Below are 12,193 nucleotides of genomic sequence, written 5' to 3'. Positions count from 1 at the left end.
AAGCATGGTACAGTCAAAATTCTGTATTCTTTAAAATATGGCTTACAGGATTGCACTTGTGGTATACGGACAATAGTCCTAATAGCTCTTTTTTGTAATATAAACGCCTTATTTATATTGTATTTATAACTATTGCCCCAGAACTTTATACTATATCTAAGTTTTGATTCCACTAGAGCATAATAAACAGTCTTCAACTGATCAACAGTAAGGTCATCTCTGAGACTTCTAAGTGCATATCATGCAGAACTGATACTATTTTCCATTGAGTTAAGTTCACGTTTCCAGTTCAAATATTCATCCAATTCAACTCCCAAAAATCTGACCGATTCAGCCAGATCAATTCTTCTACCATTTACAACAATATCTATAGTGTCCTTAACTTTCGCTGTACTTTTGAATAATAATGCATGTGTTTTGTCTATGTTAAGTATTAAATTATTCGCAGGAAACCAAGTATCGAAAATGGAAAGTAAGTGATTCGTCTTCTCAGTCAGTTCATGTAAACTTTCAGCAGAAACGATAGCATTTGTGTCATCTGCGAACATAACTACACTAGCATCATTAGTAGAATGTGTGATGAAATCTGCTAAGTCATTAATAAATAAAACAAATAAAATAGGTCCCAGAATTGAACCTTGTGGCACGCCTCGTTTTACTGTTGTCATTTTAGATGAATAAGTAACTTCACAATTATTTTCAACATTCTTAATTTCTACGTATTGTCGTCGATTTTGCAGATAAGACTTAAATAATTTTAACTCTTGTCCTCTTATGCCATAAAATTCTAATTTTCTTAACAGGAGATCATGATCGACAGTATCAAAGGCCGAAGTTAGATCCAGAAAGAGACCTACGACTTTTTTCTTTACATTTAATTTACTTAATATGTCGTCTATCATTATACTAATTGCATTAAAAAGAAGAAAATGACGATCAAGAAGGGGAAAGATATTTGGATGAAGCAATTGGTTTTAAATATCTGGCATAGTAGTGAGTGCTTAAAACAAAGAGGTTAACAGAGAATAAACCTTAAAAGATATATGTTTTGTTAATTTATTTTGAATGTTGATTTAAAATAAAAATTATTTGTATTTATACTAACTTTATACAACTTTTGCACTTATTATTTACTATAGCATTTATTAAACACAATGAACGAAGCTTTACGAATTTATGCTTTGCTTACCTTTAATATTCTTTGAGAACTGATGACTACAGAAATATCTACCCGAGCGAAGCCGGGTTTTCATCTAGTATATTAATAACGACATACAGTAATGTCAATAAAATAAAAATTATCCGGAAAACTAAACGTTTATCGATAACCGTATTTTCTAAACATACGAATAACAAATATAAAATTATTTTTATTGGTTTGGTTTCGTACCCAATTCATTACATTTGTTAAGGTGTGTTGTAAAAGAGAATAAGAGGAGTATGTATGCAGGTTGTGGTACTTTATATCTACTTCGGTGTTTTGTGTCCTTAAGCATAATAGTATAATTACAATAATGATTGGTTGTATTTGAAATAATAGCAAATAGTCAAGACTTGAGCACTGAGCGTATTTTAAACCCTTCTCTACGTGCACCTAATAAAATTCATTTCAAAAATTATTTAACCTAACCAAAGCCGCTTATTTTGCTGTAGCTTAATTTGTGCTTAAAAGTTCTTATTAAAAAATTAATATAACTATTCATACAGAATAGATCTGAGCAAGAACTTAATTTCTATAATATCTCCATATTGTTTGTGTTTATAATTTAATATTAGAACTCGTCGCAATTGACAAAAAACTCGAACTCATAAGGCTGGCAATACTACATCTAAAAATTATTTTGATAGAGTATGCAATTATTATTACAGATAACCCTTAGCTTCGTTTAAGAGGTAATTAATATAAAATTTGCTAAATTCTGGAAACTTAATGTATTAAAATCCAATGAATTTTTATACAAATTATTTTCTAGACCTATACTTTTTAAAAAAGCATAAAATTCATTAGGATAAACAGTCAGTCTTTGGTATGGTATCCCTAAAATATTTTTTTATTTTTGAAAAAGGAATGACAGTTTTGACCGTTACGTAAATAAATTTATTATTTTTTTTCATTAACATTGATTCAAAGTTCATTTAATTTTACTTATTTTCCCAAGTTTACTATTTTTTTACTTATGTTTAATATGTTCTGTTAATAATACTCTTAAGCCGTCGTTTTCTGAATCAAGTAAAAATCATGGGAAGTAATACTAGTAAACCTAGTAACGATACAAGTATTTGTTCGAAGAAAAACGACGACTTTAGTGATAATTCTGCGGATCCCCGGTCACCAACGCCAGAAATAATACGGACACCATTGCAGGTAGTTCTGTGAATCAATTTCAAACCATAATTTCCATTGAATTCTTTCATTTTTTCACTGACCATTTACTAGTGCATTGGCGGTTCCATCCGTTAATTTTCTACAAGATGTATTTTACAAAACATGTCGCATTTTGTACAATAAATAATTATAGAATTGATTATGTTGATTATCTTCGTTTTACAGTATTTGAAGTGGTCATAGTATTTTTTCTCTTACTGATTAGTAAGAGAAAAATCTATCTATCATAATTGACATTATATACATGAATGCAAAATACAGCAATTATTATATATGTTTAATAAATTAAAATAATATTACTATGTTTACTTAATAATATCTTTTTGTATATAGATATGTATAAGCAATTTAGTACAATAATAATAATTCATATACATTAACTCATTTAGTATAATATATTATTATTTTCTCAAATAGGTGGAATATGAACTGTTCATAATACTTAATTATTGAGACAATTATAAAGTTGGTAAACTTTTTTTATAGTTGTGTACATTATCAGATTATCATTATTATGAACAGAATATGTTACATACATATTCTGTTCCTGGGTCAATCTGGGCCCAGAATGTTTATAACAGCATTAAAATATTGAATTCCCTTAATAATTATTACCAATGGTAATAATTATTATTCTGTTATATAATATCTACAATTCGAATACAAATCTAGTTGGTCTGATTTTGTTTACTACTACTCATAGTGTATTCATCTTTAAGCTTCACCTTATTTTTAGACAGGAGGAAATGGGTGGTACAGCATACCAGTACAAAATTTGTGCTACCTTTGTTGCTGTGTGATTTCCCATATAGTTATAGTGAAGTACAACTCTATATTACCTTAGTATTGGTACTAAAGAGGCTAAATCTTTTTCTGTTCTTTACGCTACCAAACCCACTTTGTACTTATTTTAACAACAAAAATTTTCAAAGTCTCTGAGAACTGTAAATACTTGCCAGTATTAGTTTCAACATTATAGTCTTCTTTTTAAACAAAAAATTAATTGGAATATATTTTCTTATCTATAGGGCAAGCCTAATGGAAAGCATAACATAACAAAAAATGTGGACTTGAGAAAAACATTTGAAAATGCTAAAACTGAAGAAAAGTTGATTCATAACAACCCTATTCTTTCTGCCGTTATAAAGAATCACTTGCAATCCTATGATCCTCGTTCCCCAACACAAGACTTTGAAAGAACTCCTATTATAATTACTTCTAAAATAGACAAGCTTCAAAGTAATATACAAGAAGAAACTGGTAACAACTGTGGAAGTCCATGTCTGAGGACTGATTATGAGGAAATCAATGAAAGTTTAGAGGAAGCAGCAATCATTGTCCCTGATACACTAATACCTAAAAACTTATGTGATGGATTTTATGACATCACTCTTAATGATACACTAAAAGAACCTGATGAACCACTTGGATCATCTACAGCATCAAATGAAGCAATAGAGGCAAATATATCAGACACAGAACCAACCAAATTGCTAGAAACAAATTTCGAATATGTAGAAGGAGAAAATAATAAGACTGATGAAAATGTTTTTAGCGGTGATGATATAGATTTCTTTAAATTTGACATAAAACAAATTCCTGTATTTAAAATTCTTGATGAAGATCCTCGTTCACCATCTGTTGGTATAGAGAGAACTCCTATAGTGGTTGCAAAAAAAACAGAAAATATTTCTAATGAAAATGTGGAACATATGTCAGATGATAGTTTAATTAAAGTTCTACAGAATACAAATGCTGAACTTCGTCAAAATGTAGTAAAACCCCAGGAAAAGAATTCAGATGGTCTGTTAATTTATGAAGATGAATCTGATAATATTAATGATACACCCAAGAAGTCCAAATCAGCAAGTAATAGTGGCTCAAGAACACCTCTTTCTTGTATGAAAAATAAGTCTGACACTGGACATTCGAGATCAAAATCTGCAAATACTTTATATGACCCAAAAAATCCTGCTATTGGTCTGTCGAAAGTTTCTAGAAAAGCATCGCATATACCTAGATTGAAATCATTATCAAAACAAGTTAAAACTATTTCAACAGGAAGTACTATATCCTTAAAAACTATAGGAAAAACTGCTACATTAGGAGGAGACTGTGAAAATACACCACCACACTCACACCGCGATAAATGGGACAAGAATAGCAGTATTGTACTTTGAAAAGTATTTTACGAGGATAAATATGTATTCTTTTCTAACTTAATCATTTAGTAAGTTTCTATAATGTAATTCTAATTTCTCTTTACTGTATCTGCTGTAATGCAAATATTGATTGACTTGGCTTTAATTTCAATTTACACTCATGATTGTTAAAGCCTAATAAATGTAATCTACAGTATTTATAAGGTTTGACAATAAAAATAATATTTGTATACTTTGTAAATGTGTGATTATTTCTTTAAAAATCGAATTATGGAATAGTTAGGATTTTAAATTATACTAATCCCCACCTCATAAATGATATTGATCTATGTCAAACAACATAAAATTCTAAAAAATATTTGTTTACTCGTTTCTTTGTCTATATATGGTTTTATTAGCCACAATATTTTTTTAGTAAGATACATGATTTTGATTTCCTGGTGATGGTCTCAAAGACAAATAATTTTAAGTACAGATGAGACTAACATGTTATAACAGAAATTAAAATTTTACTAGTGAATGAATAAAATAAAAAAGATTGTAATTTCAATATATTTATTTCAACATTTATATTTCATACAGGAAATACTACTACTTGACTGAAATACAGAACGTTTATTTATGCTGGTGACAAATTACAATTTGTTAAAGAAAAAATAAATCTTAGCGTAGTTAAAAAAATTGCATCAAAATTACTCTTCACTGGAATGATTATACAACACTGAAATGGTCAGTTAATTTATGAAGTTTAAAGTTTAAGCAGTTTGACGACTTATTTTTTTCTTCTTACAGCCCTCGAAATTCTATAAAAAGAAATGTATATCATAAATTTATTTATATTTTGTAGGCCTCAATTTTATAATTAATCTAAGCAAAATTAACAGTCAACCAAATATCTGTTATAAAATACAAAAGATTATTTTACTGTTGTGATTGTGGCAGTACGTTTGCAAATCCTTTATAATGGCTTTAGTAGTAAAAGTATGAAATCAGATGTATAATGTTCATAGTGTTTTCCAGGATTCAATTTCTTTGTCCCATTATTTGAATAAGCTTATGGATACACAACACAAACAATTGTATCAATAGACTGAGATATATATATGACCCATCAGATAGTTTACTTATTTGTACTTGTTTTTTATGCTATTTGAATTGACTACATAAAGAGGGAACAATATAACACAGGCCAATTGATTAATGTACAATTTCAATTTTATAATATGGATACTGAATAAGCATGACAGTGCCATAATTAGATTTTATAATCAAATATTAACTATAGAGAGACAATTTACCAAAAAAATTAGGGGTGCTTGGATTGATCATAGCGGGTTATAATGCAGCAAAACTATAAGCCATTTGGAAATGGTTGTTGAGCTGACTGGTGTCAACTAACCATAGAGCAACAATCTAAGATCAAACCTGAACAAGCAAAAAAATTCTAAACTCAAGTTTTAATTAATCACCTTATCCGGAAAGCTACACTTTATGACGTGCGAAACAAATCACAAATCTCAATAATCTTCCAGCGACCTATTGTCTTGCCGCATACCAAGCCAACCTGGATCTACACCATCGTTTTAAATATTATGAACCATAACAGACTAACATATAGGTACCTAGATTTGATATATTTGATCCTCGTCGAGACAGCCACATTTTTAAATTAATATGATTAAACGTAATAAAATAAACTTACATTTAGTGAGTACAATTAAAAAAATAATGTCCGTACAAAATTTTCTGCCAACATTTGAATGTTTCTTTGTTACAGAATTGTAATAGCTCTAACTCTATCGTAAGAAATATATATAATTGTAAACTAGCGGAGGTACTATGAACCGTATGTATAAACATGAATAACATCAGAAATTGGACTGTGACCGCATGGCAAATAAAGAATGCACTACTTGTTCCTGTCTGTAAATTAGTAACATTATTACATATAACCAATAAATATAAAATTCATAAAGTTCACAATTATTACTGGTTTTTATTTTGTGTCTTAAACGCTGCATTTTTTTATAAATGACTACATCGCATGTCTCATACAAGTTTATAATTTTAATAGGAAACAGACAAACCTAAGTTTTAAAGAACTAACTTGATAAATGCCATAATATAATTTTTAGTCGACTGCCTTAAAATTCGCGCTATTAAGATAAACCCAGCGCATAAATTTAACTATTAAGTAGACAAGACCAAATAACGCGATTTCAATATTCGTCTATGCATATTATTAAACAGTGGACCTACTATGAAAGATTGTTATATTATGCGTTACAATTATTAATTAATTTGGCACTAAATTATATGCCTATTGAACATCATGTCCAATAATATATGTAATAACTAAATAAAGGAATGCTTTTGAAAAACAATAATAACGGTATAGTATCCTGTCAACTCTGATTTAAAATTGCATATTCTATCACATTTAAAGCATTACAAGCGAACACCAATTCATCAAAGATTTTAAAATTGTTACATCATGATATTACTCAATATAATCTTTAAAAAATACTCTTAAGAAGCAAGAATCGGAATTAGTATACAAATTTATTGATGAAAATATTGCACATCGTAATACATAAAAACAATTGAATAAGGATTCTTTTTTAAAGTTGGTTAAAGACATAATGAGATCACATTACAAGAAATCGAGTTAATATCACTTTTATGGGTGTCTTATATTATTTCTTTAAATACAGGGATAATGGCTACAACGATTTTAAATAATGAATACTACTGACAATAACACCTACCCAAGAACTAATGATATAGTTTTTAATTTTTTTTATCTGAGATCTGTAGTGATATTATAATTGTTTACTTTACCTTAACCCATACTGACATTTAAAGAGATTGTAATAAATATATTCTATATAATACTAACTTCTACTACATGTAATATTTTCTAATAAATATTTTAATAAATTTATTCATTTTAGTTTACTGGAAATTTTCTTCAAAACAAAAATTTCAAATGTAGATAATTTTAAATGAATATGTAACATAATTAATATATAAAATTAAAGTTATTTACAAATTGCACATGTATGGTCAAACAGATCTACACTCAACATTTATGGTAGCTTACTACAAACTTTAAATGTTGTAACACATACTGATTTAAGTATTTATCTCTTAATTACATTAGATCAAAAACACATAAGTACCAAAATATACAAATCATAAGCCTCAAAGCTTTCAACAAAAACTATTACTTTAATAATTTTCTACCATTTCTGGTTAAAATACTGACTACTACATATATCATTTGGAGGTAGTTTGCTTTATTATGTATTTAAAATATTTATTTATTTACTTATATTACTTTGGGGCAACATCTAAACTAGTTTTACTAACACCAAACATTCATTACAGTGTAACATTGAAAACAACAGATGTTATTGTTGTTCTGAAAAATCTTTAGGTGGCAAGGTCATGCTTCACTCCATGCAAGTTTTTCACTTTCCGTTTGATTCGTTCTCATCAGCCACAGAGTCTGTCAAAATTTTTTAGTAATTTGTTAGAAATTTGTCACACACAACAAAACACAAAATTAAGTTTTTAAAAATTTGTACAGTGTAAAACAGTTGCTAGTTTCTGTTAATTACAATATTATTAAATTCTGCAGTGCAATCTGCTTTTTAGATATAGAATTGAGTAAAGATAAATCAGTCAACATTATTAAGAATTACCTTTTATAAAGAAAGGGAATATTCAATAATATATTAATCAATTTATTCAACATGCTACATGCAGTGTATAATCCAATACTGTAAATGTTAAAAAGAACCATATTTCATGAATATCCCTGCATATATAGTTGGGAGACATGTGGGTTTTGTTTGAAAATATTGGCAAAAAGAAAAGTTCTCACCTTGATCATTATCTTCTACATTCTGAGTAATAAATTCGCGTAGTTCTGCATATGCTTTATCCAGGTTGTCATTAAGTATGACGATATGGAAATTGCCAGGTTGTTGACCTGAAAACATTTACCGATGAAGGGGTGAAAATAAATATTATAATTTTGGGGAAGTGTATTTTTAGCTTTGTGGACCAGTAACCCCATAACTATCAATGTACCATGTCAGATTGACCTCAACATGGTACCCCCTAGAAACCATCAAGATAAATCCTGGTGAGTTTACCATGATGGGCTTACTGACCTGACCTCTTGCTCAGGTGTCATGCCACCGTATACTGTTACCGCACCATTACATTAGTATACATCATTATATAGTATAAAATAAAGTCGCTATCGCTGTCTATGCATGCTTAAATCGTTAAGACTACTAAATTTTAACATGCAATAAATAATTAAAATAACATTATATATTGTCACTAAATGACACTAGATTTTTTTTCAATCTAAATTTATTTTGGGCTTTTTTTTTTAACATGTCAACTCCATTATATTACAAACTATGTAATTGTAACAATTCTTAAAATTAATATACTCAATATTAAATTAATATACTTAATATTAGTAAAATTATTTAATAAAAGCAATTTAATAAATAGATATATTTATTAAATTGCTTTTATTAGTGCACACAAACACAGCTGAATCTAAGTAGTAGGGGCAAGTAGTATGCTCGGAATAGTGGCCACATTAAATTTATAGATTTTAAAAGTTTGACATTAGATGGACAACCCTATTTTGGCCTATAAAAATATATATACCAATTCTAACAAAATTAAATGTCAAAAATAAGATCATATTCCACATCAATAAAGGAGATAAATTAAAGTACATTCTTATTTAACTATATTTTTTGCTTACCAAATTCAATTTCTCTTATGGCTGTCTCCAATCTCTTTTTCAAAGCATCTTCATGTTCAGTGTTGCGCGCTCGTAAGCGCCTTTCTAATTCTTGAATTGAAGGTGGCATCACAAAGACCAGTAGGGGATTCAAATCTGTAGTCTTGACTTGCTTAACACCTTCAATTTCAATATCCAAGACACAAATCTTTCCAGTTCGACGAACATCAGCAACAGCTTGTTTACTGGAATATAATTATAATAAATTATTGTTACTAGTAGGTTATGATAGGGTTAAATATAGTAAATTTCATTTTAGTAATTGATTAATGAGAATAATTTTCAGTAATATTTTATTTAATTATTATACTAATTAATAAGTGACGAAATGTTGAAGACCTTACATAATACCTTGCCCTTTTTTTTACTAAAAATTCAACCCACATACTACAGACTACAGGGTTGCATTTTTAGTGAATAAATCACACATGTCTTGACAATATAAATCTGGGCTTCAAGATGTTAAGATAAAGTTAAAATAATATTTGTTATTCATTATATTGAAACATAAGTCAAATAAATATTCATTACAAAAATAATTATAAAGAATATAATAATTATAAAGACATAGTAGTATGCATGTAATCAATCAAAAGCCTCAATGAAATATTTTTTGATAACCTTACTTTGCAAATTAACATCCTTCAATATTCTTTCATTTCTTTCAAGCTTAATGACAATATGTCTGTTACTTTTTTCCATCTATTCTAATGTTGTTCGCCATAATTAGCCTTTATGCCATCAACAGATGAAAAAAAGGGGCAAGTACAGTCATTTTAAGGGATCAATCCCTTAAACGACTAAAATTGTTGCCAGACAGAAACAACTTCAATCTAAGGGCACCACTAGAACTTCAAATCTTGGCTAAGTATTTTGATCCACGCTTTAATGGATCAATCTGAGGAGTGGTGTAAAGACAATTAATTATGTTGGTGTGTTGGTGATAATGGTAGCTTAAGTATTCTTATGATGTTAAATCTTTTTTTAAACTTCTCTGGTCTGTGATTTAATACCAAAATTCCAAGTATCACTATTCCAGAAGAAATGCAATACAAAATATATTGATAATTATGTTTATGAATATAATACATCAATATTTACCAATACTATAATTACTGAATTGTATATTAGACATATAACCATGATATATAAAGGTGAAGGATACAACAGAAAGTAAACAATGAAAAGTACTTACTATCTTCAATACTCAATAATTGGCACATTGCCCAAAATCTCAAAACAACAAGCACATGGTCATATTTATATGGACAACATATTCAATCAATTTACCTGGTGCCATACATATTTCCACTGAATGTAGCGTTTTCTATGAATTCTCCTCTCTCTATGGCAGCTGTCATTTCAGGTTTAGTTGTGAAATGGTAATGGACACCGTTTTTCTCGCCAGATCGAGGTCCTCTGGTCGTATGTGATACACTAAATCCAAACTTATCTGGAAATTCTTTAAGGAGGCGCTTGAGTAACGTACTTTTTCCAGATCCTGAAGGTCCACATAATACTAAAGGACGGGGTCCCTTCTGCACCATTGTCGCAAACACTAAAGCACAATAAATAAGTAATAAAATTATTATTAACAAGTATGGTACATAGGGTATGTACTAGAAAATTTAAATTATATTAAAAATATCTCACATCTTAACAAATTCGTGATTACTGGTATGGTAACACAACAACGACGACTAACCTATATTATAGCACTGCTAGATCAGACACTAGAAAATAAATAACAGTGTGCTATAATTTAATTAGTAATAAATCAAATTAATACTCGAAAGCCGCAACCGGCGACTACCTGAGAGAGAGAAGGTTAAGTAATTGGATTGATAGAAGTTAAGGGCAATGTCAATTAATGAACTTAGCAAGAGTCACCAGCAGAAAAGAAAGAATTAATTAAACAAGAACAGATGATAAATGTAATGCACAGAGTATATTCTAATACAGAAAAGAAATCATTTTTTTTTTTTAATAATGCTTTATTCATGACCATGGATACAAGTCCTTCAGTCGAACACATTTTTATAATGAATTTAATACAAAACATAAGAAATAAACTATTATATAAGCTTAGACAATACAATTTTAGTAATAATTCATTAATATTAAATTTTTTCCACAGTATGTACAATGTAGTTATATAGTGGAATAAAATATGCAAAGTGAGATAGCAAATCTTGAACGCGGCGGGGAATACTTTGTGAGTGTTCCTTTGCGATGTCACTAATGTCACTGACAAGAATCAACCGTTGTATGTTGAAAACTTGGCATTCAAATATAATATGGTTTATGTCAGCGTTTATCTTGAAACAGTGGTTGCATCTGTTGTCATTTGTGATTTTAATTCTGTTGAGATGGGATGGAACTAAACAATGGCCGAAACGTAGACGATTGATGATAGTGATAAATTTTCTATTGTAATATTTGAATTTGCTGTACCAAGGTGTCACTGGTAAGTCTGGCTGTAATTCTGCATACCATTTTCCTTTATTTTCTGTGCTTATGTTCCAGTACTCTTTCCACACTCTTCGTAAGTTACTTTTAAAATATTGGTAGTAGTCGGTAAATGGTACTTTCAAAATGTCTGTCTGATCTTCATCATATTGTTGACGAGTTGTCAAGTCAACGACCTCATTTCCAGGTATGCCACTGTGTGAGGGTACCCATACAAATTCTACATTCTTATTTTTAATTAAAGTTATTAACCTATTTTTTATTTCATATATAATATAATTTTGTTTATATGTACAATTGCCACTGGATAAAGTCTCCAATACACTCTTGAATCAGTAA

At 29.0% G+C, this 12,193-nt stretch overlaps 2 protein-coding genes across 5 annotated transcripts; one reads left to right on the top strand and one right to left on the bottom strand.

Annotated features, from left to right (window-relative positions):
* The first annotated feature begins 2,068 nt into the window (after positions 1–2,068).
* Positions 2,069–4,771, top strand: LOC131841589 (uncharacterized). The gene is made up of 2 exons (XM_059189948.1): positions 2,069–2,365; positions 3,415–4,771. Exons 1-2 carry the CDS (start codon positions 2,240–2,242, stop codon positions 4,564–4,566), a joined length of 1,278 nt encoding a protein of 425 aa, XP_059045931.1. The 5' UTR covers positions 2,069–2,239; the 3' UTR covers positions 4,567–4,771.
* Positions 4,772–5,100: 329 nt separating this feature from the next.
* On the bottom strand, positions 5,101–11,302 carry LOC131842279 (guanylate kinase). Of its 4 annotated transcripts, none has more exons than XM_059190920.1 (5): positions 11,091–11,302; positions 10,676–10,943; positions 9,347–9,570; positions 8,438–8,545; positions 5,101–8,059 (listed from the first exon to the last, which is right to left on the bottom strand). In XM_059190920.1, exons 2-5 carry the CDS (start codon positions 10,930–10,932, stop codon positions 8,022–8,024), a joined length of 627 nt encoding a protein of 208 aa, XP_059046903.1. In that variant the 5' UTR covers positions 10,933–10,943; positions 11,091–11,302; the 3' UTR covers positions 5,101–8,021. The 4 variants fall into 4 exon arrangements, with proteins under 4 accessions (XP_059046903.1, XP_059046835.1, XP_059046960.1 ...); XM_059190852.1 differs by having other exon boundaries at positions 11,039–11,301; XM_059190977.1 differs by having other exon boundaries at positions 11,199–11,297.
* Between the last annotated feature and the right edge of the window lie 891 nt (positions 11,303–12,193).

Source organism: Achroia grisella, unplaced genomic scaffold, assembly GCF_030625045.1.
Source record: "Achroia grisella isolate CSIRO2021 unplaced genomic scaffold, CSIRO_AGI_Agris_v1 utg1023, whole genome shotgun sequence".
NCBI classification, from domain to species: domain Eukaryota; kingdom Metazoa; phylum Arthropoda; class Insecta; order Lepidoptera; family Pyralidae; genus Achroia; species Achroia grisella.
Note: the sequence above shows the minus strand (reverse complement) of the source record. Positions and strands in the feature narration are given on the sequence as shown.

Excerpts from the sequence above, each read along its gene's own strand:
- LOC131841589 (XM_059189948.1), top strand. The coding sequence starts at position 2,240 with ATGGGAAGTAATACTAGTAAACCTAGTAACGATACAAGTATTTGTTCG. Across the intron at positions 2,366-3,414 it reads TAATACGGACACCATTGCAG|GGCAAGCCTAATGGAAAGCA; the intron begins GTAGTTCTGTGA and ends TCTTATCTATAG.
- LOC131842279 (XM_059190920.1), bottom strand. The coding sequence starts at position 10,932 with ATGGTGCAGAAGGGACCCCGTCCTTTAGTATTATGTGGACCTTCAGGA. Across the intron at positions 9,571-10,675 it reads GGAAATATGTATGGCACCAG|TAAACAAGCTGTTGCTGATG; the intron begins GTAAATTGATTG and ends ATTATATTCCAG. Across the intron at positions 8,546-9,346 it reads CATAAGAGAAATTGAATTTG|GTCAACAACCTGGCAATTTC; the intron begins GTAAGCAAAAAA and ends AAATGTTTTCAG.